The sequence below is a fragment of the Maniola hyperantus genome, chromosome 4 (genome assembly GCF_902806685.2).
Source record: "Maniola hyperantus chromosome 4, iAphHyp1.2, whole genome shotgun sequence".
Taxonomy (NCBI): domain Eukaryota; kingdom Metazoa; phylum Arthropoda; class Insecta; order Lepidoptera; family Nymphalidae; genus Maniola; species Maniola hyperantus.
In genome coordinates, this window is record NC_048539.1 from 15,466,386 (window position 1) to 15,490,604 (window position 24,219).

General features: G+C 39.5%; 2 protein-coding genes across 6 annotated transcripts in view; both read right to left on the reverse strand.

Moving 5' to 3' along the window:
• Positions 1-178: 178 nt before the first annotated feature.
• Ctl2 (Choline transporter-like 2) lies at positions 179-23,323 on the reverse strand. Of its 4 annotated transcripts, none has more exons than XM_069497985.1 (13): positions 22,784-23,323; positions 14,500-14,622; positions 13,819-13,982; positions 12,861-13,056; positions 12,010-12,221; positions 8,803-8,968; positions 7,921-8,146; positions 7,322-7,502; positions 6,222-6,360; positions 5,987-6,140; positions 4,874-5,165; positions 3,560-3,785; positions 179-2,835 (listed from the first exon to the last, which is right to left on the reverse strand). In XM_069497985.1, the coding sequence occupies exons 1-13, from the start codon at positions 22,797-22,799 to the stop codon at positions 2,735-2,737; spliced, it is 2,196 nt and encodes a 731-aa protein (XP_069354086.1). In that variant the 5' UTR covers positions 22,800-23,323; the 3' UTR covers positions 179-2,734. The 4 variants fall into 4 exon arrangements, with proteins under 4 accessions (XP_069354086.1, XP_034841493.1, XP_034841494.1 ...); XM_034985602.2 differs by lacking the exon at positions 22,784-23,323 and adding an exon at positions 16,347-16,644; XM_034985603.2 differs by lacking the exons at positions 12,010-12,221; positions 22,784-23,323 and adding exons at positions 10,928-11,055; positions 16,347-16,643.
• The window catches only part of LOC117997127 (uncharacterized), a 103,663-nt gene continuing 98,267 nt past the window's right edge, over positions 18,824-24,219 (reverse strand). Inside the window, exon 5 of one of the 2 annotated variants that reach the window (XM_069498070.1) lies at positions 18,824-18,841. The gene's annotated coding sequence lies outside the window, so the exon portion shown is untranslated. Of the gene's footprint in view, positions 18,842-19,917; positions 19,938-24,219 lie in introns of those variants that run through there. The other variant, XM_069498071.1, reaches the window with a different exon arrangement.

Here is a 24,219-nt window from a genome sequence, read left to right on the forward strand (position 1 = left end):
GTAGTGGAGCGGTGCGGGGGGGGAGGGGGGACAGTCGTCACAAGTTGACGAATCACTGAGCCACAGATATGCAACTAGCGTGGCCCCCTCAGGCCTCAATCCCTCTCGCTCAAGCAGAGGTTCTTACGTGTAAAATGTTTTTTTTTAAATAATATTAGCTATGTTAAAATGACTAATATTCCCCTTTCCTCTCCAACCAAGCGTCAGGCTTGTGCTAGGAGTAGGTACGACAATAGTGCGACGGGCGGGGTTTGAACCGTCGACCTTTCGGTTTTCAGTCCACTCCTTTACCGGTTGAGCTATTGAGGCTATTCCTTCTATTTTACGTTCGCTTCGGCTAAAAGTCTAAGAAGCCTAGTATGCTGCAATCCAATAACTTCAAAAACGAAAAACAACAAAACAAATCAATTATTTCTTTAAAATACTTGAGTTAACATAACCTCACTTTACGTTGTGGCCACAACACAAACAAAAAAGTGGCCACGGTGATAAGGACAAAAAATAATCATTTTGTCACGTTTTAATAAAAGCTTAAATGCATTTAGCTATCTCGCTCTATCAGTAAGAGTCACAATAGGGCTACTTCTACAGGTATTTATTCTGAGCTTTGAGCTCTCGCGTCACGTCATCACACCGGACAGTGGACACACCCCTCCGCACCGCTCCACTACCGCAGGAACCTACACACCTACACAGTAATGCCACACGAGTAGATATTATAGATCAGAGGGGAAGCTTCACACTAGCTCAAGCACACCACGACGTGCCACGGACGCTCCGTGCGCCCAGTTTGGCGGCAAACGGAGGGTCCGTGACACGTCGTGGTGTGCGTGAGCTGCGCTAGAGTGAGTCAGCTAGCCAGCCGCTAGTATGAAGCTTCCCCTCTGGTCTATATAATATCTACTCGTGTGGTAATGCGTTATGCCTGTAAGTAATAATTACAATAGGCACTCTCTTGGCACAATCGTCAATAATCAACATCAGTAACAATCAAAGATATCACACGCATCATAAATTTTAGAAAATACATGCATATAAACTTCGAATCCTACGAATAAAGTCTTCAAAAACTCTCATAATAATTATAGGTACACCAATTTATTGTTTGAGTAGGTAAATCAATTATATCAAGACAATTATTCATAACATTCTAAAGACTAAAATCTCTATCTTACATAATAATTATTTGGCTTTGCATTTAGTTAGTATTAAATTTGAAATCTATAAGGCCGCGATTACATCTGTAAGTTTTGCTCATGTAAGTAGCTTGCGTGATTAATTGACAACACTGAAGTAAATGTACTTTTTTTTAAATTGCGCTTGTCTGCAATCAGACCTGGTGGCAAGTGATGATGCAGCCTAAGACGGAGCGCGCTTGCCTAGAAGATGCCTATTCACTCTCGACTTGAAGGTACTCATCTTATAATTGAAGGGGAAAACTGATGCTGGCAGGGTGTTCCAAATCTTAGCGGTTCGGATTAGGAATGAGGGGACAAATCGCTTCGTACGTATCCGTGGAACTTTGGCTACGTACAGCTGCAGACCTTGGCGATGCCTTGAGGTACGATAGTAGAAGGGTGAAGGAGGAACCAGGTCGAAAAGTTCTTCGGCACACTCCGAAATATATCCTGTAGAATACTGATAGACAGGCAACTTTGCGCCGATGTTCAAACGGATTGGTAGACTTCACACACCTTTGAGAACATTATGGAGAACTCTCAGGCATGCAGGTTACCTCACGATGTTTTCCTTCATCGTTAAAGCAAGTGATATTTAATTACTTAAAACGCACATAACTCCGAAAAGTTAGAGGTTCGTGCCCGGGATCGAACCCCCGACCTCCGATTAGAAGGCGGACGTCCTAACCACTAGGCTATCACAACTTTTTGTGTGTGAGTGTTTACATTAATAAATTTGTCGTAAGATAATCATGTAAGCTTCTTACGTGAGTAAAACTTAGTGTAGTCGCAGCCTTAGGGCGGTGCATAAGTTACCTTTCCGACAATATAAGCTATCGATATAGCTATAGTTGTACTGGTGGCGTCATCAGTCTAGCCACCAGTAGTACAACTTCTATAGGTCTCTCGAAAACGACACTTTGGAAGATGTTGTCTCATGTTTGTATTAATGGTGGAAGACACTGTCTGCTCGCGAAATTCAAATTTTATTCGGTTTTTCGCCATTTGTAAACTTATACGACAATAAGTAGACTTATGGCATTCAAATTGAACCCCTAGCATTATCATCTTCACAGGCTTATATAAAAATCTTTACTTGAAAGTGAACAGTTTAAGAAATTAGTCAAAATAATGAGTTTGACGTGACCTACTCACAAATTAGTCATTATTTTTACTAATTTCTTAAACTGGACGCTTTCAAGTATTTTTTTTTATATAAACCTGTGAAGATGATATTGCTAGGGGCGTGCATGCTATAATTCTACTTTGTCGTATAAGTTTATAAATTGTGAAAAACCAAATTAAATTTGAATTTCGCGGGCAGACCCCTGTCTTGGGCCTTAATGCCTAATTGATTACTACAGGTGTTATACGTGACCGCCAGTTTGAAAAATAAGAAAATGGCGCAGGGCAGGCTCTAAACTAAAATATTAAAATTGTCTTCGGTCTCGTCCGCCAATTCGCGCTGACCCTAAGTAGATTGAGCACCTTCTCACAAGTTCACAACGCTTTCATGACATCACTTAAAGCTACTTCTTTGGCAGTTTGTATTGATTTTATGTTGTCTTTTTGTTTCTCTTGCCGAGAATCTTCATGAGGTTTTTCGACATGAAGTACGGTTTTTCCGGAGAGCCGTCGTTCCGCTCGCAGTCTTCCACTAGAACAGAATATGAAAACTTTTAGAGCTGTCGATCAAGGCCATGTCATGGATATGAAATTACGGATCAGGGATACGAATCTAAATATATAAAAGGTGACTTACTGACTGACTGATCTATCTACGCACATCTCAAACTACTAGACGGATTGGGCTGAAAGGCATGCAGATAGCTATTGGGACGTACCTAGGCATCCGCTAAGAAAGGATTTTTGAAAATTCAACCCCTAAGGGGGTGAAATAAAGGGGTTTGAAATTTGTGCAGTCCACGCGGACAATGTCGCGAGTATAAGTTAGTACAGGAATAATATTATACCGGTTTAAGATAGGGTGCGTTTCCACTCAGCTCTGACGTGACGACAGATAGTCGTGCAGTTTAAAGCGTCATGGCTTGTAAATATACAAGCCATGACGCTTTAATGGAGGAATACGAATGGAGGTGGTGTTCACATATAGGATGGCACGATGAATTAGCCATTTTTATCATGACTAACATTCCCCTTTTCCCCTCCCAACTAAGCATCAAGCTTGTGCTAGGAGTAGGTACGACAATAGTGCAACGGGTGGGGTTTGAACCGCCGACCTTTCGGATTTCAGTCCGCTCCTATAACAGTTGAGCTATTGAGGCATAACTGTCAATAGAGTGATCATATAAGGGTTCCTTTTTTCTCTGGAGGCACGGAACCCTAGAAAGTTACATGTAGGTCAAATAAAATATACTTACAGAAACATAGGAACAGTGTGTCCACCGCCATCGAGTACACGTTGAAGAATATGGTGCATATGAGATACGTGGCGACGCTCAGTATGACTGCCGGCACGTGGTTGTAGTGCAGGCGCTCGCCCCTCGTCACTTCGTACACGTAGTTCCACTCCAGCAGGTAGTACACCGCGAAGCCCACTCCAAGGGAAATCAGGAGCTTCGAGAGGAAAAAGATGAAATCGGCTACCTGAAAAACATTAAAAAAAAATGTCGACAAGTTCTGCGATAGCCTAGTGGTTAGGACGTCCGCCTTCTGATCGGAGGTCGGGGGTTCTATCCCGGGCACGCACCTGTAACTTTTCGGAGTTATGTGCGTTTTAATCAATTAAATATCACTTGATTTACCGGTGAAGGAAAACATCGTAAGGAAACCTGCATGCCTGAGAGTTCTCCATAATGTTCTCAAAGGTGTGTGAAGTCTACCAATCCGCACATGGCCAGCGTGGTAGACTATGCCAAAACCCTTCTCAGTCTGAGAGGAGCGAACGAGTCGCATATTTGAGGCACGTGCTTAGGCACGCGAGGTACGAACTCCTACAACTCATCATGATGGGAAAAGTTGCCGGAAAAAGAGGCGTCGGTCGCAGTAAAAGTCCTGGCTGCGCAACATCAGGGAGTGGACGGGAATCGCGAGTGCTGCAGAAATATTTTGCCTCGCGAAGAACAGAGTGGAATACGTACGCATCTAGTAAGAAAGTCAAAAAACAATACAGCTACCTTGTCCAATACGACGACTCTAATAATATTCCTCATGAGCAAAGAGAACGCGTCAATGGCGCTCCTGTAAAAGGCGGCAAGACCCTACAAGAGACCTATGTCTATCGGTTGATAATGTTGACTGGCTATATCCACGCGGACGAATCGTGGGCATCATCTAGTAAGAAAGTAAAAAAACAATGCAGCTACCTTGTCCAATACGACGACTCTAATAATATTCCTCATGAGCAAAGAGAACGCGTCATTGGCGCTCCTGCAAAAGTTCTTCCCATGAACAGCGCACATGATGTACGCGTTCTTGTTTACGAATTTCAGGAAGTTCTCCAGGCACCAGAACATGCACTTGCAGCAACACATTATACACCGTGTGGATGGATTGTCTAACTTTTTGACATCAAATAAGTCGTAGGGAACCGCTAGATTCAGGCAGCAAGACCCAGCAAGAGACCTAATGTCCAGCAGTGGATGTCTATCGGTTGATAATGATGACTGGCCATATTTACCCGGATGAATTCGTGGGCATCATCTAGTAAGAAAGTCCAAAAACAATACAGCTACCTTGTCCAATACGACGACTCGAATAATATTCCTCATGAGCAATGAAAACGCGTCATTGGCGCTCCTGCAAAAGTTCTTCCCATGAACAGCGCACATGATGTACGCGTTCTTGTTCACGAACTTCAGGAAGTTCTCCAGGCACCAGAACATGCACTTGCAGCAACACATTATGCACCGCGTGAATGCATTGTCGAACTTTTTGACTTTGTGGTCGATGTACTCGAGGAGAACTCTGATCACTCGTACTATGGCAATTATTAGAGCTCCAAATGCCACAGTTCCCAAGTGGTATCTGAAAATAACGTAACAATTGGCGTCATTGCTGATGTCTTTCTCTAAGTGAAATTTAATATTGCTTTTATTTACCTAAGTTAAAGTTTGCGAAATAATTATCACCACTATATCATACAAATCCAACAACTGACAATCAAAAAGAGTAATTTATTATATATAGAAGGCTATATATAAAAATGAATCGCTAAATGTGTTGCTGATCGCAAATCTCGAGAATAGCTGAACCGATTTTGCTAGTTCTTTTTTATAATATTCCTTGAAGTACGAGGATGGTTCTTACGGAGAGAAAAATTAAAAAAATTGTAAGTACCTAATAAAAAAATAAAGAATCGACTGTTAGGCGGTACGAAGTTCGCTGGGTCAGCTAGTTTTGAATAAATCATTTGACTTTGACTTTGTTTAAGTAATATTGTTAAACACGTGCAAGTCGGACTCGCACACGAAGTATTCCGTACCATCTTACAAGAAATAACATTTTTTTGATTTTTGTAAATTTTCATAGCGGCCGTTTTGAAATTTTTATTATTTGTTGTTGTAGCGGCAATAGAAATACACTGAAAATTTAAACTCTCTACTTATAATAAGGTTCATGAGATACAGCCCGTTGACAGACAGACAAACAGACGGACAGCAGAGGTTTAGTAATAGGGTCCCGTTGGCACCCTAAAAAAAACCTAACAAACTGACATGAATACAACTGTAAAACTTAAAATGTCAACGGCAAGCAATAAGGTCCGTATTTCACTGCTTTTCTGATGCGACTTATCAAAGAACTTCATTAGCAATAGAAACCATCACAATCTAGGCAGCGATACTCACCGGAGCGTTCTGAAAATTCCCGAGGTTAGAGTGAAGAACGGCAAGTCGTTCTTATGGAAAGTCCAATACCATGTGGAGAATGTACTCGCCAGCATCATGTCCGCAACTCCACTGATGAAGAACATCGCCCAGAAAAAGCCCAACAGGTTGACGACTAAAACCAAAACATTTCTCGTATGCAGAAATTGAAACATGTATAAAAGCGGTAGACTATGATATAGCAGTAATTTCTTACGATGCATGTAGATCACGTTATGGGGGTTATCGATGCCGGTGAAGTGACAGCCAGCCAATTGACACGGCAAAAGGCCACCGACGGAGCTTGTGTCGTGGCATTTCTCTGCGAATGTTAGCGGGTTGCATGAGGCCCCCTCCTGAAAATTAATAAATTGCGTGTGGTGTAAATTCAGAGGTCTGTAGGCGTTTTCTAGGTGATCGTTCCATAAAATAGACCCCAGCACTGATCGCTGTGGACATCCCATGGTCGACGTCTTCCACCGCACCTGATCCCTGATGCCCCCCCCCAATTGTGTAAGAATAACCATTTCATGGCTATCGCAATCGTCAAGAATTCTGCCCTTTGATTGGCTGTGAAAAAATGTAAACAGCGAATCAACCAATCAAAGGGCAGAATTTCTTGACGATTGCGATAGCCATGAAATGGTTATTCTTACACAATTGGGGGGGCGGTCATATACCGGATGCGGAATAGGTCAATACGCCTGTTGTGGAAGTAGCTCACTAGCATCCGGCAGATGTTCGGAGGACAGCCTCCCCTCTAGGATTTAAAGAGGATCATAAGCCACCAGGCGTTGTCGAAGGCGGTTGATATATCCAGGAAGATGGCTTGCACGTATTTCGCCTCCGTAGTTATGGCAGTGCCGAGGACCGCCACTCACCAACACCCAGGCACTCGTGCGCAGTGCGCAACCCTATCTCTGTGAACTGACGGCCTAGTACCGACGCTAGGGCTTCTTCTTCTTCTTCTTTACTCTGGGCTGGTTTCCGCACTTAAACGTTTCCGTCTGTTGTGTTGCTTACGCTAGGGCTATGCTAGAGCCATCACGAACATGCGAACTGGGTCATAAATCATTTTTACCGGATATCTCGCTCACACTTATAGGCCTTATGAAACTGGAATCCTACGCTCTGGTGTTGTGGCTTTGTCGATAGTCGATAACAAATTATAAAAAGCGCCCACACTTTTTGCCTGCGCCCGATTGGCATCCCTTTATCGATAACGACTTCTGCGGCTTTCTCACAACCCTTGATCGTAATGATTTATGGCCCCGTTCGCACGTTCGTAATGGCCTTACTATAGAGAATATGACCTACCTCCGTGTATACCCCGCCGCAGCTGCAAGTAGTATCATTTCGCAAGTTCACAACGCGGAAGGCCCGCTCGCCAATCGACAGCAAAAACATAAGAACCAAAATCCCATAAGCGATGATAGCGCATTGGAAGATCCATGGGAATATAGGGAATAGTATCGTAGATTTTACTGATGTAACGGCCCTGCGAAAAACAATCATCATCATCATCATCGCGTGCCTTCTTCAAAACGAAGTTTGGAGGTCATCATGCGAAAAGCTTCTCTATTTAAAGCCGCCTCTTTCAACTTTGGTTAACTAAGCCCTGTCCACCCCTTATATCGTCCAACCATTTGCGTCTTTGAAAAACAATCGTTTTATATTAAACTAGCTTACGTTCGCGGCTTCGTACGCGGAGACTTCATACATTTCAAACCCCTATTTTAACCCCTAAGGGGTTGAATTTTCAAAAATACTTTCTTAGCGGGTGCCTAAGTGCGTCATAATAGCTATCTGCATGCCACAGCCCGACCCGTCCAGTGGTTTCAGTTGTGCGTTGATAGATCAGTCAGTCATCACCTTTTCCTTTTATTTATTTAGATTTTAGTTTAAAAAAAACTTACTTGCTTCCTTCACGTATAAGTGCAATAGCAATGGTTATCCGACTTCGCAGGAAAACTACTACCAAGAACAAAATAAGTAGTACCACAGCCAACGCTATGAGAATCACGAGCCAGGTCTCTTGTTTGGCAAAAATAGATTGCGCGTATCCTTTCAAGTTGGTTGTTTGGTAAAGACCGACGGGGTTTGCTTTGTAGTACTCATAGTTCTTGTAACACAGGTAAATAGCTGAAAAAGTGAAGAAAAAAAACTCTCTATACCTTATTCATTGAGTCGAGCTAACATAGGACGTTCTCTCTCGCACAATATTGTGAGCTCACACAGAGAGCAACAAATAAACCGGCCAAGTGCGTGGCGGGCCACGCGCAGTGTAGGGTTCCGTAGTCACAATCCTCGAAAAACAGATATAACTCCTTAACCTGTGAACCCTACTTAGCCATGATAGTTTTCCTTTAAAATTGATTATATATACTACTGCTGTGTATTTAATCACGTTCCTATATACATACTACTATTTGGCTGATGAGGGGGGGGGGGGCACACACACTTGGACTCTAATAAAAATTAGCACTTTAGAAACATCATATTTTACAAACGGATCTAGAAATCGAAAAATGATGTTTCCACACCCACACCTATGGGGTAGACGAGAAAAAATATCCCCCCCACTTGTAAGGAACATTTACATGTAAGGAAGCTAGGTACCGTAAAAAAAATATCAAAATTTTATTTCACCACTTTCTCGGCGTGATTAATATTTATACTCATGCCAAATAACAGATTTCTAGCACTAATAGTCTCTGAAAGCAGCAGTTGGCAGCAATGGAAAGTACAGATAAAGCAGGGCCGCTGTGAACGTGTTAAATAGGGGAAAAGAAACTCACCAAATCCCATTAAAGCAAACAAGCCTGCGATTGAAAGCCAGACCACAGGTGTGATCACCCATCGCAGCAGGAGTATGTAGACGAAGCAGAGCAATACCACGGCGACGAGGGCTCCAGCCATATACCATCGGGATTGAACCAGGTCCTGAACAATTTGCGCCGACAACTGCCACATAACCAACATCATTATATTTTCGCGTTATATTGTACCTACTACTTAGCATTGCCTTATATATTACCTACTTCGTAAGGACAGGGCCATTGAACAAGCAAAATGGCACCGATTCCGTTGTCTTCCTCTAAACTAAATTTAGAGTATCTGCATCCTTTTCTTTTTAACAATGCTAAAAAGGGACAGAACATGAACTTTACATTTAAAGACTCTAAATTTTAGTGCACGCTACAAATTTAAACAGCAGGCTCGCGACTGTGCGCTAAAATCACGGGTTTATCATCTAAAAATTAAATTCTGTCAAACTGCGTCTGTCTTTCATATTACATTAGTAAGAAGAGTATGCGAATACTCTAAAATTAGGTTGTGCTCAGAATCAGTACCATTGCTTATTTAGCACCAATGCAACCTCAGTGACGTCTTGATTTCAAACGGGTCGTTCATTAGTATCTAAGAGGTGGCGCTGATTTATTTGGTTCCAAAACTGTTCCAAAAAATTTTGTTCGCTTGGGCATATCTTGTCATTTATATCGATGCTACTTAGCTAATGCTCAATTCAATTTCATTATCAATTTTGTTGAAATGAAATGAAATGATTTATTCAGATAGTTAGCCCTAGACTGCAATCTGACCTGTTGGTAAGTGATGATCATGTGAATATGCTGTGTAAGATGGTAGGGGGCTAACCTGGAAGGTGTATGAAAGTTTTTATCTATACATAAGTACAATCCAGACCCATTTCGTGTATTAGCCATCCAACTTCTAAATAAAGTCCAAAACATTTTTATCAAACATTTAACAAAGTAGTTCGTAGAAAATAATAAATTATAATATTTTAGAAGCCATACCTATACTAAGTGCCCATGCCCATCTCCAGTTGAATGAAATTTGAAATTAATAATTGAATATTTACATGCGGTGATAGCCTATAGTGGTTAAGACGTCAGGCTGAGATCCTTAGAGCCTTGATAGAGTGCACTTTGACTTTGCGATTGAGTTAAAACTAGACAGATTTATGTGAGGGAATATTAGTCATTTAACATTTATTCTTTAAAAAAAAAAGAGATATAGGTAGGTACTACTTAGTTAGCTCTCTCGTTTTAACTCTGTCTTAAGTCTAAGCTAAGTCAGAGCACACGAGTAGATATCTACTCGTGTGGTCAGAGTGCGCTCTATAGATCTCACCATCAGTCTCCTACTCGGGGGTCGGGGGTTCGACCCGAGCACGCACTAACTTTTCAGAGCTATGTGCGTTTTAAGCATTTAAATAGGTATCACTTGCTTACAAAAACATTGTGAGGAAACCTTCATGCTTGAATGTTCTCCATAATATTCTCAAAGGCGTGTGAAGTCTGTCATTCCGCACTTGAAGCGTGGTCCACTATAATTCGCACTCTAAGAGGAGACTCGTAATCAGTAGTGAAACGGCGATGGGTTGTTGATGATGATGATTTACATGCGCATGCGCATTAAACCGCAATGTATATAATTGATACCCGTGACTTCGTCCGCGTGGATTTCGGTTATAAAAAATTCCGTGGAATTTATTTTCCGGGATAAAAAGTAGGCCTTCCTTCCTTTTCCAGGACGTAACCTGGCTCTGTACCCATCAAAATCGGTTAAACTGTTGGCCCGTGAAAAGCTAGCAGACAGACACACTTTCGCATTTATAATACTAGTATGAATGAGTTTAATCCAACTAACCTTCAACCAGCGCTCAAGTGCGCTTTGCTCATGGATACAAAGCGCAATCGAGCGACGCGGCGCGATACTTAGTTTTAGTATGAGTTTGTATGAAGCAAGGCGCTGCCGCGTCGCGCAGCTCGGCGCTAATGAGTTTGCACCTGACGTCACAACTCAATATGGCGGAAATTAATTCCTATTCTTATTTTGGACTCATCAATGAAAATGGAGTCACTTGGACTGGATTCTAAATAAGCTATAATACTCTACCTGCTTAAATCTAAACAAGTTGGCGAGCTGTTCCAGCACCTCGCTTTCCGCCATGTCGAGGGTACCGTTGGAGACGTCTCGCAACACCTCCATGGCCGCTGTGACGTTTACAAAGCACCGACCCAGCACTGTTGCGTGTACCAAGCATGGATTAGTTAGCTTATAGTGTCCGACCGAACGTCGACTACTGGCCGTAGCTGATTTATATTGGCTATGGCCACAACTTTCGGCCGAAGCCGAAGCCGAAGGTTTCATAATCAGCATAATCCTAAGAAATTCAGTTCAGTCAGAGTTTCTTTTACCCCGACTACGGCAAAGCCAAAAGGAAGGGTTATGATTTTGGCAGTCAGTTCAGCCAAAACTACGGTCCATATTGGCCGCAGCCGAAGGTTCGCTCGAACACTGTTAATTTGTGAACTTATTGCATGTAGGTATGTCAGCTTAATTGGTTAGGTTAGGTTAGGTATTTATTTCGATACAAATCTTCTCCTAATCGCCGAAAATGTCTGTTACATTTTTAAATTGAAATGTTTCAGTTTCATATAATGGTGCTCTAGAATTAGTTAGGTGAGTAACTATGCAGGTACCTTCGGAATTTTCATGTTTCACGATACAATTATTATGATAAAGCTGAAGCCAATGATCATTTGGTTGCATTTTTAATACGTTTCTGACGAGCAGCTCTTCGAAACGAGCTCGTCCAAATCCAAGATTTTTTAAATAAAAGACTACAAATTATACTGATTTTAATGTAGGTACAACCTAGTTGTAACTTGTAACGTTAGTTTCGAATGTCTATCCAATATTTTTCAGTTGATTTTGCCTGCTATAAATAGTTGACGCGTCCCCCCCACAAGACTCATGTGACGTGAATCGCGACTCACGACCAACCAGACAAGCAAGTTCCGATTAATCTTTGTGCTAGGTATGCTCAATGCTCATGTACTACTTAATAATAAGAAGAGTAACATTCGCATTAAAATATACAAATAACATACAGGTTAAAAGTGACACGGTGCACATTCTAGATAATTTGGTTAATAAGGAAGCTAAGGGCATGCAATGGCCGTGCCACTACGTACAACGTGTGTTTCCCGCTCATTCCTCGTGAAGAAAGTAACCCAGCTCGCAGCGATCCAGCCCACGTACGAGTCCAGTACTGTTGCGCGGTTTAGCAATGATTTCTTGGCGTCTTCTGGATTGTGGACGCAGGTTTCGTCGTTTTTTCTATTCTCTGTCTTCTTCGTATCCTTGCATTGCAAGGTTGAGAGGTCTCCGATGCAGCGGAACAACACTGAAGCGGGATCATTTTCTCTAATGGCATTCGATTAGACAAAAGGCACAATTATCATGCCAAACGTTTAACACAAAATCTCAAACGTATAGGTACCTAACACGCAACATTAATTTAGTTTATTATACAAACAGAATACAAAGATTTTACGGACGCAGGCTTCTACGTTATTTCTATTCTCTATCAATGTGGTGTGGTCGTCTTCTTTGTATGTTTGCATTGCGAGGTTGAGAGGTCTCCAATGCAGCGGAACAACACTGAAGCGGGATCATTTTCTCTAATGGCATTCGATTAGACATAAGAGGCACATAAATCATGTCACACGCTTTACACAAAATCTCGTTGGTATACCTTAACACGCATCATTAATTTAGTTTATACAAATATAGAATACAAGGATTTTACGGACGCAGATTTCGTCAATGCGGTCGTCTTCTTCGTATCTTTGCATTGCAAGGTTGAGATTTCAGAGGTCTCCGATGCAGCGGAACAACACTGAAGCGGGATCATGTTCTCTAATGGCATTCAATTAGACAAAGGCACAACGATCATGCCGCACGCTTAACACAAAATCTCGTTGGTATAACACACATCATTCTACTATACAAACTTAGTACAAAGATTTAACATTATATTTACCTGGTTGACTCTGCAATATGAAACTGGCACATTTATCTTTTTCGATGTATTGGAGTGCTTGCGCATATGTCAATGTTTGCATGTTCACATCTTGGGTGCAAATCATATCCGATTTTATTTGTTGGAATGAGCTGGGATTTTGTTCTAACTCCTTTTTAAATAGCACAGTTTTGTCCGGACATCGCTCTACACACACCTGTAAAAATGGATAGGTAAACATAGTAAAAATCTGTTATAACAACATCGAAGAGATCACGATTATTAGGTCGCAAAAGCCAATACCTACTTGTAATGACCTGTGTAAACTCTTTATACGATATGCGATATGTAAATCTGTCCGTTTCAGTTAAAACGGACAGATTTATGCCAGCGATATAACGCTCCCTTTTTAACGGTAACTTACTTAAGTCTGAACAAAGTTAAAGTGCGCTCTGGCGTTGTTCTAATACAACGCGAATGCGTGATCATCGCAAGTTCGCGCGAATTTTACTCGTACGAATGCGCGATCAAACATGTTGATCTCGAATAGCTGGTGTCCTAATTGGCATTCGCGCGATGATCGCTTATTCGCGTTCTATAGCCGCGAGGACGCAAGGTCGCATCTCGTTGGGTTAGGACGACGCCTATAGCTTCAATTCTCAACCTTAGCGTGAAACTGATATGTGTGCGTGGTGTGCACAGTCGTCTTGCAAGATATGTTTCGGACGTCCGAGCGCTCGACACGTCCAACAGTTTGCACAGTTCAGTGTTACATGTAAGTACGTATTGTCCAGATACATAAGCCGCGGCTTAGAATTATTTGTTTCCAACTTTAGACTTCGGGTCATTATAACCGATAGGTACGTCATTATAAGCGACTTTATTGTAAACGGTTTTTACTATATTTCGTTGGCCTAATAGAAATCAAATAGTCTCATTTGCTTGTAGATAGCAAAAATTATTAAAGGTTAATACAAACTTGCGTGGTATCACATCCAGTTATAGGAGTTCCCGGTGACAGACACTTAGCGATGTTAAAGAAGATGAGATACTTTTTGTTTTCAAGACCGGAGTCCAGGCCGCATCTTTGTCCTCTTGTATCGATAGGTGCTAATAGGTCTTCGATGCTTCCTCTTGTCATACCTGTAAAGTTTAAATAAAAAAGAATATTTAGAAATGTACAAAACTGTCCAGCTAACTAAAACTAAGATTACTACCAGAGGCATCTCTAGCCTTTGTGGCGCCCGTGTGCAACCGGTACCCTGGTGCCCTTTAGTCTAATAGAAGCAGGGTCAAAATGGAATACTAACAGTTATATTTTCAAACGGAAATTCGGATGCAAATGGTGCAATTTTAAATGATGACGGCTTCGGCCATAACACGAGCGCAGGGTCTTTGAGAGCGCCGGCATCGACGCATCTTTGGAGGTGTCGCATTAGAGGGCGCTCGGCGCCCCCTTAGACCCGGCGCCCGTGTGCGCCGCACGCCCTGCACCATAGGTAAAGACGCCTCTGATTACTACGTACCTACTTTATGAAACTTTAGCCTGAGCAAAGTCAAAGTACGCTCTATAGATTTCAGCATTAATTACGGTTGCATAATGTCAACAGTAGGGCTATCTTAGTTTAAAATGAATAATAATTGCTGTTAATTTTCTTACTGTAGTATCCAATATAGCCCCATGCTCCGAGGAAGAGGATGAAGATAATTAGCCATAAGATGTCCGTGCAAGAGCGGTTGTGGATCGGGCCGTTGAAGTTGGGGTCGTATCGTATAGGCTCTCCTGCAATATAAAAATATATTGTCAATACTCCCCATTAAGGGGCTACGATTTCTGGGTATGGCGCGATCAGTGGTAATTTGTCTGGTGGGAGGCTTTGGCCGTGGCTAGTTACCACCCTACCGGCAAAGCCGTGCCGCCAAGCGATTTAGCGTTCCGGTACGATGCCGTGTAGAAACCAAAGGGGTATGGGTTTAATAAAACTGCCATACCCCTTCCAGGTTAGCCCGCTATCATCTTAGACTGCATCATCACTTACCACCAGGTGAGATTGCAGTCAAGGGCTAACTTGTATCTGAATAAAAATAAAAATAAATTAATTATACTTATTTTATTTCTTTTTGATCTAGTACCTACTCATCTAGGCTGATAAAATTATAGGCAATCAAAACTTTATGAAAACCTTTAGTTAGATAATTTCTGAATTTACTTAGGTAGGTAGATACTGTGGTAGATACACAAAATAATAAATATTAAAAACAGTGTACCTAAAGCAAAATCACAAAACACAATTTGAAAACAATAACTCTTCAGTAATTAAATCATATTCATTGATGGATGGATCACACTTACCTACCTTGTTGTTAATTACGACTGAGATTTTATTTTTTATTTTTAAATTTTTATGACCTCCGTGGCGTATGTTAAAAACCTTAATCCACGCGGACAAAGTCGCGGGCGTCAGCTAGTAGAATATAAAAAAAATCAAAGGAGAAAATGTTTTTTAGTAAATGAACATTTTATAAGCTATTTGAGACAAGAATTACTAGGAAGGAGCAATTTATAAAGGACGAGGACTGTGCTTAATTGACTAACAAGCTTCAATGAAACGAATAATGTTCACACTAAAAATAAACTAATAAAACGTCCTTAATTACTAAAGATTAAAATAATATAGCTAAAGGGAAAACGTTATGTGCGGTGAAGATTGAAGCGAGGTCGACCAACACAAACTGGTCAAGCGCGAGTCGAACGCGCACATGAAGGTATCCGTACCATCGTACAAGATATTTATACCTAAATCTTTGTGATTTTAGGGTTCCGTACCTCAAAAGGAAGAAGGAACCATTATAGAATCACTTCGTTGTCTGCCTGTCTGTCGTGTGAGTCTGTCAAGAAACGTACCTATAGGGTACTTTCCGTTGACCTAGAATCATGAGGCAGGTAGCTAGGTCTTATAGCGCACGTAAAGGGAACAATGAAAAACCGGCAATTTGTGGTTACATCACAAAAAAACTGTTCATGATCAAACAAGTAGATAGTATTTTCAACTTTAAAAGTAGGATTACTAAGTATATGGGATATCATACTATGAAAGGTCTTTACCTGTGCATTCTAAAAAAGGTTTTTAACTCTTTTTTGGCATAGTGGTTTTTGATTTATCGTGCAAAATGTCGAAAAAATACAACTGTAGTGCGGAACCCTCTACTCAAACGGTCTACTACTACTCAGTACGTCTGACGGTTTTTTTTATGATGTAGCCTTCACGGTTTTTGAATTTTTCCACTTACTTGTGCTATAAGACATTGCCAAGTGTCAAATTTCATGATTCTAGGTCAACGGGAAATATCCGTGAACTTATAGATTTTGATTTCCTTGAAGGGTCTTGACTCTTGACAGACAGACAGACAACGAAGTGATCCTATAAGGGTTTCTTTTTCCCTTCGAGGTACGGAACCCTAAAAATATCAACACAATTGGATAATAACGCCGAAGTCAGCACTTACTGGAATCTTTGGACGGCACAGTGCAACTGTCACAGCAACCCATTCTATTCACTTGGAACTCACAAATCGCGTAATTTATTCACATAATGACCTTCATGGTTAGGCATACATAAATTATTTATAATTTAGATGTAAAGGTTTGATTTTCTATGTACATTTTTCATTGACTCTCGGTTTACTGATAGACGCGTGTGTTGATTTTGAGATATATCATGCCGTTTCGGTTGGTTGGCTGCTTATCTTGCATGAAATCGTTATTGATAAAGAGGAACGACTTTGCTCGGTAAATTTTGACAGGAAAATAAGCTTAGTTAGTACTTTGCAATGTTTTTCCTTGTAGAGCCTACGCGATTTTTTTCATGATGATTTATCTCAAACGGATGTTCTGGGTTTTTGACCGGCGTATTAAAAACGTAGACCTAATGTAGGTAGGTACGTACCGAGTTGATGATAAAATTAATAAGAACAAATGGCAATATACTATAGCTCCAAAGTACATAGGTACCTACGTATTTTCATATAAAAGAAAATGTCTTTAAGTAGGTATCTACTTAGTACTTATCTACTACTCACATGAACCTCACGTCTGTATATTCCTAGGTAAAGCTTTTGAGTAGGTAAATTCTAAAATTGTCTACATACGAGTATCTTATACATCAGGTACGAATTACAAAGGTATGTATGTACCTACAGGACGCGACAGAAAGTAATGTACATCGACCTTTAGAAGGAGATAGCAGATTTGTAGAGCGTTGTCTCTGTCGTTGAGACCGACAAAACGTCATATAGGTATGAGTGACAAAGACAACGCTCGATGTTCCTACATTACTTTCTGCCGCATATTGCACACTATTTCTTCTAGCTTAGGTAGGTATTTTATTTTATTTTATTGGTTTGCCAACAGATAGTACCTACACATATTATAAAATAACAATTACAATTCACAGAGAAAAAATTTAGAGTGTACATCCAATTACTGGCAAACCGGCATGCATTTTAAAAGTTTGCAAGTGCGGGATTACCAGTTAACTTAAAGTTAAAGCTAAAAATACATATATGAAAAAATAAAAAAAACCACTGCCATTTACAATAGTACTAAATATTAAATACTAAATATTACATAAAACAAGAAAAATAAGAAAAATTACGAAGAAGCATACGAGTTTATAATGCTGCATCAATATACTGATGCAGCATTTTTTTGTACTGCTGCAAGGAGAGTGAATGAGGATCTATTATCATATTTTTCGCAGTTTTAAAAAGATTATTATGTTCGATTAAGATGTTCGATGTTTCGTGTAAGATTATTAGTATACGTATACCTAGATTATCTAGGTATCAATTTTAAAAGACGTATGCACCAGCCCTTTATAACAAGATGTGTGCATAGTTACCTTAGTATTAACCTACATATGAACATATTATGTAGGTACTCGTAAAGACATCCAGTAGGTCATCCTATAGTGTACGTACAGTAGGAAGGCATTATTATTTGTTATTGTCTTCAATAGGGTTGTCCAAAAGATACGATTACTTCTCATTTTACCAGAAAATTGTACAAATGAATAGGTACTGAGATAATGATGATTAATTTTATTAGTATTACTAGATGATGCCCGCGACTTCGTCCGCGTGGATTTAGGTTATTAAAATCGGAACTTTTTGATTTTCGAGGATAAAAAGTAGCCTATGTCCTTCCCCGGGATGTAAGCTAACTCTGTACCAAATTTCATCCAAATTGTTGGGCCGTGAAAAGCTAGCAGACAGACAGACAGACACACTTTCGCATTTATATTATTAGTATGGATTGACCGCGGCGAAGTCCAAGGGAGAGTTATGTGTTTGACCTGCATGTAGGTACGTATGTATGTCCGTTCCTATGTCCGCTTGTAACTACTATAAACAGCTCAACCAATTTTGATAAATAATACATCATTAGATTCGTCTTGATGCTGCGAGTGTCACTACGAAGCTAAAATTCTTAAAAAATCAAAATGGCGGATTTTATGCGCTTTAATGTGCCTGCTGAAATTTTTTTTTTCCTAGAGTGGGGGTTTTTAGTTTTTTTAATTTTAATCATTTCTTCAATAATATTAACTAAAAAAGACTTGATATGATACTTAGATGATACTGAGACTTTTTATTTCGGAAAATCGAAGAATTCCCACGATTCGATTTTTAAAAACCTCAATCCACGCGGACGAAGTTGCGGGCATCATCTAGTTTAATCTATAAAGAAATTACAGACAACCCTACAAAATAACAGGTTATTGTGAATGGCACATAGCCGGTCTTCACATAGTTCGCTTGCAGACTAGTGACTCAAATATGAAAATAGTTGCATGTGGTTTAGGGTTTACCTCAACAAAATAGGTAGGTATTCCTACCTATACCTACTAATTACGTTTTTTTGTAACCGTTCAAGGTTCAAATGGTCATATCGATGGCAATCGGGGTGGGGACGCCTCGCACCTGCCATCTCGACCTGTCGCGAACTATGCCTAGGTATTACAGAGTCAGTACACACACACGAGTAGATGTACACAGGCTTTGCGAAGCCGATTAACGCGAACTACAATCCAATTAAAGTTCCAAGAAGTATTAGCAAACTGTTTGTTGAAGCAATAACAACAGCAAATAGCCAACAATGACAAGTTCTTGTACCTATCTAAGAGAATAAAAGACTGGAAAGTGCGAAATTTACAAACCACTATAAACCACTATAATAATTAATAATCAGTAAAATAATATGTGTAAACAAAAACAACACAATCGATAGAACTGCATTAGTGAAACACTGCGTCGCAATTCTATCGCCCATCCCTGGGAGTAATGAAACTTGACACATAATTGAATTAAGTCAAATTAAGTCTAAATATAACTATTTGCTAAAGATTACAAAAAATAATAATAATAATACAAAACATTAAATATAACATTCATTAGATTAATCAAAGTAAGAGCTAAAAATTTAAAAACAAATTAACATGTTAATAATATAAAAAGTGTAGGTGTATGGGTGTGTGTGTTGTAAAGTGTGAGTGTAATGTAAGAATTTATATTTAAAATTTTGGAAGTAGTTCAGTCTGGTCATAATTAAGGGTGAGTAGCTAATTAGTCCACTTTACATTCACTTGATGTGAGAGGGTAGATGTGTAATAGTTTGTTAATTTTCAACATCTTCTGACACAGGAGTAGTTCGCCTACTCCTAAAAGAAGGCTCCAACCTCCTACAGCTACTGTAAACTCAAGTTATTTGAAATAAATTATTTGAATATTATTTGAATTTTGTTGTAGATTAATGAACTGATGTAGCATGAGTGACGACTCGCTAAAGTGGTTCTACACGGCTCAATTAGACAGACTTTGTCAAACCTACGCTTACTCTTGCCAAATTCGAAATATGAGGCTGAGCTGAGATCTAATAGAGCGTATAGTACGCGACAGGTCGAGATGGCAATTGAGGTATGAGGCGGGGGGATGCCCCGCACACACCCTATGTCACCCGCGCTCGCCCGCACCGGGTTAGCGCGGGGGCTGTGCGGGTTGCGTGGCGTTCCCTCCTCGATTGCTATCTCGACCTGTCGCAGACTATACCTACTTTGACTTAGCTCGACTAAGACCAGCCAAGTGCGAGTCAGCCTCGCACACGGAGGGTTCCTACCATTGTACAAGATTATTATTTTTAATTGACATAGCGGGCATTTTGAATTTTTTTATTGTTATAGCAGCAATAGAAATACACACTGAATTTCTCTCTACCTATTACGGTTCATTAGATACAGCCCGCTGACGGACAGACGGACGGACGGACGGACGGTAAGTAATATAGGGTCCTGTTGGCACCCTTTGGGTACGGAATCCTAAACAGTAGAGGTGTACTTATAATACCTAGGTAGGTATTTTTTTATTATTATCAACATAATAAATACACGGAGGTTTAGATGAAGTGTGTCATTTACTTACTTGTAGCTACACAGTTACAAGAATCAATATTCGTATGCGACAAGCTCTCTTGGCACTTGAATGACATTGACAGGGGGTGCTGTTGGAGAACAAAGGCTTAGAATATTCAAACAAGAACAAAGGGGACACTTGACGGCAACGTTAGTTCCGATTTTCGCCACGCGCCAAGATAACCTTGTCGCACTGTACTTAACGTTATAATGCTATTACGCCTAAGGGCATTGCACTTCCTATAATATCGTCATCCCAATTGAAACGAAACTAATAAAACCGGTCAAGTGCGAGTTGGACTCGCACACGAAGGGTTCAGTACCATCGTACCAAAAATAACAATTTTGATTTTTTTTCATAGCGGCCATTTTTAAATTATTAGTTGTAGCAGCAATAAAAATACACATTCTGTGAATATTTCATATCTCAATCTATCACGGTACACGAGATACAGATCGCTGACAGATAGACGTACGGACGGACAGTGGAGGCTTAGTTTCAGGGTCCCGTTGGCACCCTTGGAGTACGGAACCATAAAAACCAGAAGCCGCTGACACGTCTCTGCCTGTAACTAATGATATAGCTGGATCTCTCGATTCGAGATGAAGATCGATACTTTGAATAATAAGCAAGTATCTACAGTTGCTCAATTCAAAGGTAAAGATAGACATACGTAACATAGGTTTTAATAAAAAAAATTAGTGTGTCCCTATAGTCCTGATTCTTTAAATAAATTTCAAATATAACCTTGGCACTAATATTCCCAATGAAATTAAAACTTTCCTCCTCTGTTACAGGAAAATTATATTAGTCAAGCTAAAAATAAATACCTACGTAATAACAGAATTATCTACTTTTATTCACTTTAAGCAGATCAAAATATCACATTTAAAAATAAGGTAGAGCTACAGTACGCGGCAGAAAGCGCTACATCGGCCTTTAGAATGACATTTCGGCATTGTAGAGCGTTGTCTCTGTCACTTATACCTATATGACGTTTTGTCGATCTCCTTGTAAAGGTCGATGTACATAAGGTACTTTCTGACCTGCTGTACTAGTAGGTGTATACATACCTAATATTCTTGCGAGATGATTCGCTAACTCTCAGTGTCTAACACTGAATGATAGCCACCGAGCTCATTTGACATTGGTTGGTTCTACATTGCTGCTTCACTGAGGAATATTACTTAAAACAATTTTCCGTAGAAAACCTTTTAATGGATTAAAAATAAACAGCAAATGAGCTCGGTGGCTATCATTCAGTGTTAGACACTGAGTTAGCGAATCAGGCTGATCTTGTTGAAATCGTTGAATCATCATCAATTCATTGGAATGGAAAATTCGCGTACGATAAAGACCCAAGTAGCCTTGAAACGACCTTGATCTATTTTATTTTATTTAAAACTATTATAACTCGGGAGATGTCATGTCACGATCATTTTGCTAGTTGCAAACATCAGTGCCCTTATTATAAACGCGAAAGTGTGTTTGTTTGTTGGTTTGCTGGTTTGTCCTTCAATCACGTAGCAACTGTGCAACGGATTGACGTGATTTTTTGCATGGGTATAGATAAAGACCTGCAGCTAGTAAAACTATAAATAATCAAACTGGTTACGTATATTTGTGGATAGCTGGTACCTACATTAATTACACCAAGTTACTATTAACACTACACTATGGTGTTGTCTCGAAATTCGGTCATCGTTTATTTGTCAAGTCAAGGACAACGGAAACGTGATTTTTTCCACAGTTTTTGCTGTTTTTTTTACTATAGTATAATGTGTTTGTCTGTTTAAAATGACTGTGATTATCTCAGTTTACATAGTAGGTGATAGTTAATCTACATAATATAGATATAAATAGTAATTAGTAACTATCTAAAAATACGACGAAACGCTTGATATCTAGCCAAAAGATAGGTAGGTAAGAAAGGGCTGGCTCATTTTTTGCGCAACGGATCAGCCTGGCTGTCCAGCGCGGAAATGCAGCCAGTATTCTTGGCACCATTCCACGCGGGCATGATTTGTACAGTAATTAGATAAGGCTAGCTTTAAGTTTTATTGTAATATTTTCATTTAAAAAAAAAAGGTAAGAAAATTATACCTAGTCTTAAACTTTGTGTAGAAACTACTAAGTTCCTACCGAATTTAAAGTTAGGCCTTGTTTTAGCTATGTGGTATATAGGTAACTAACGCAAGAAACATAGGAAAGTAGGAAACTTATCTACTTGCTAATTTTAAATACATAACCAGGTAGGTACCTACCTAAAGTGAAATCTACCCTCGAAATTATGTGAGAAAATTTAAAACTGCAAGTTAAACGATTTGGCAAACTAATGTAAGTACCTACTTAGTCCAGTATGTAATTAGTATGAAGATTAAAATTAAGTAGACCTAGACAAATATACAAAAACTTCACCATATAAAAGCGTGGACCACACATGCTAGAGTAGTATATGGTCTATTTGGATAAGAACTTACCGTAATCTTTACCCATATTGAAGAATTTCCAAGACCTTATCTTAGTACACCGCTAAAATACTCAAGTATTCCTTGATGTGTCCCTCCTCTCAGGATTTCTAGGTTCACCGAAATAGGAGTGCGTTGTTTTCAGTCAAGTTAAGTTTCTGTTTTATACTAGGTATGTATAAAATAGGTAAACATTCATAAACACTGCACTAAAGCTGCATGAAGCTGTTGCAAAATATTATTCTTTCAAAAATAATACTCCAACGAACTCCAGTCACTCGTCACCGTCACACGTCGGAGATTTATTTTCAAACTGGCGTGGAAAACACCATTGTTAATTATTACTAAACGATTATCACTTTCATCGCTAAGTAAAATGTGTGAAGTTAAACGGATTTAAAAAATATTAAAGTGTAATAAATTGCACGGATTATTGTTATTAGTTTCAGTTTGTTTACGTTGTTACGATCGAAAGAGAAAGTTTTGTTAAACAGCCGCACCAGCTGTAACCGTCTATCGCAAGACGGAGGGCGACGGCGACTGAATATTACAGAGAATTGTGATTCATATGCCGAGCGTATAAACCACGTATAAACACAAAGGACTCTCCAGTGTACGGATTGCGTTGACTGCACCATGTAACCGCGCCTCATCTAGAGCACAATGATTTCAATTAAAGACTACGTAGGTACGTAGATAAGTAGAGATCATTGCTAACATACGGGAGAGTCAACATGACGGTAGAATGTAGATAACTATGTAGGTATATTACCACATCACGCAGCTTCTTTGTTACTTTAACAAGCAACAAAATAAGGTAACTGATACAAATAAGGCCTACCTTATTTAAATAGTTGATTACAAAATAAATATAGGTGTGTATCAAAAAAACTTCAATAAATTAGTATTAGATGTTTATTAATATCAAATTAATGGAGTAAAACATTAGCAATATCTAATAAAATGAAGACCAAATCAACAATACAAAAACCTTAGCTAGTGGCCATAATAAATTACATCTACCAAATAAGGCCTGTAAACTTTAAACTCATAAAATCTTGTTAAAAATCTATTTATTTAAAAAAATACGATTTTACAGCCTTTATTTACCTTTTATCTTTTGATAACTAAGCTTTTTATTACAGTAATTAAACATTTATAAACACAGATGGCTTGTCAGACTTAAGCTCTCATATTAACAATAATATGAATAAACTATTTAAAAAAATATTGTCACTCGTAATTAAATAAATAAAGCACACATGTAAAAAAAAACGATTTTTTTACTAAAAAAAATAAAAAAAATATAGGCCTTATTAAATTGCACTGCTGTGTACAAGGCACTAAACTGCCGCTGCAGGCTGCTAAGCTTTCTTCCGACCAAGTAGCACGTTTAGGAGCCTTTTTAGATTTAGTTATTCGTAGTACTTTGAGAGCTAGACATCAAA

What these genes read in the sequence shown, in the direction of transcription:
- Ctl2 (XM_034985602.2), bottom strand. Translation starts at nt 16,389, where the DNA reads ATGGGTTGCTGTGACAGTTGCACTGTGCCGTCCAAAGATTCCA. An exon ending in GGGCTATATTGGATACTACA is followed by an intron (nt 13,983 to 14,499) that starts GTAAGAAAATTA and finishes TAAACTTTACAG; the next exon opens with GTATGACAAGAGGAAGCATC. An exon ending in ATGAGCGGGAAACACACGTT is followed by an intron (nt 8,969 to 12,009) that starts GTACGTAGTGGC and finishes GTTATGTGGCAG; the next exon opens with TTGTCGGCGCAAATTGTTCA.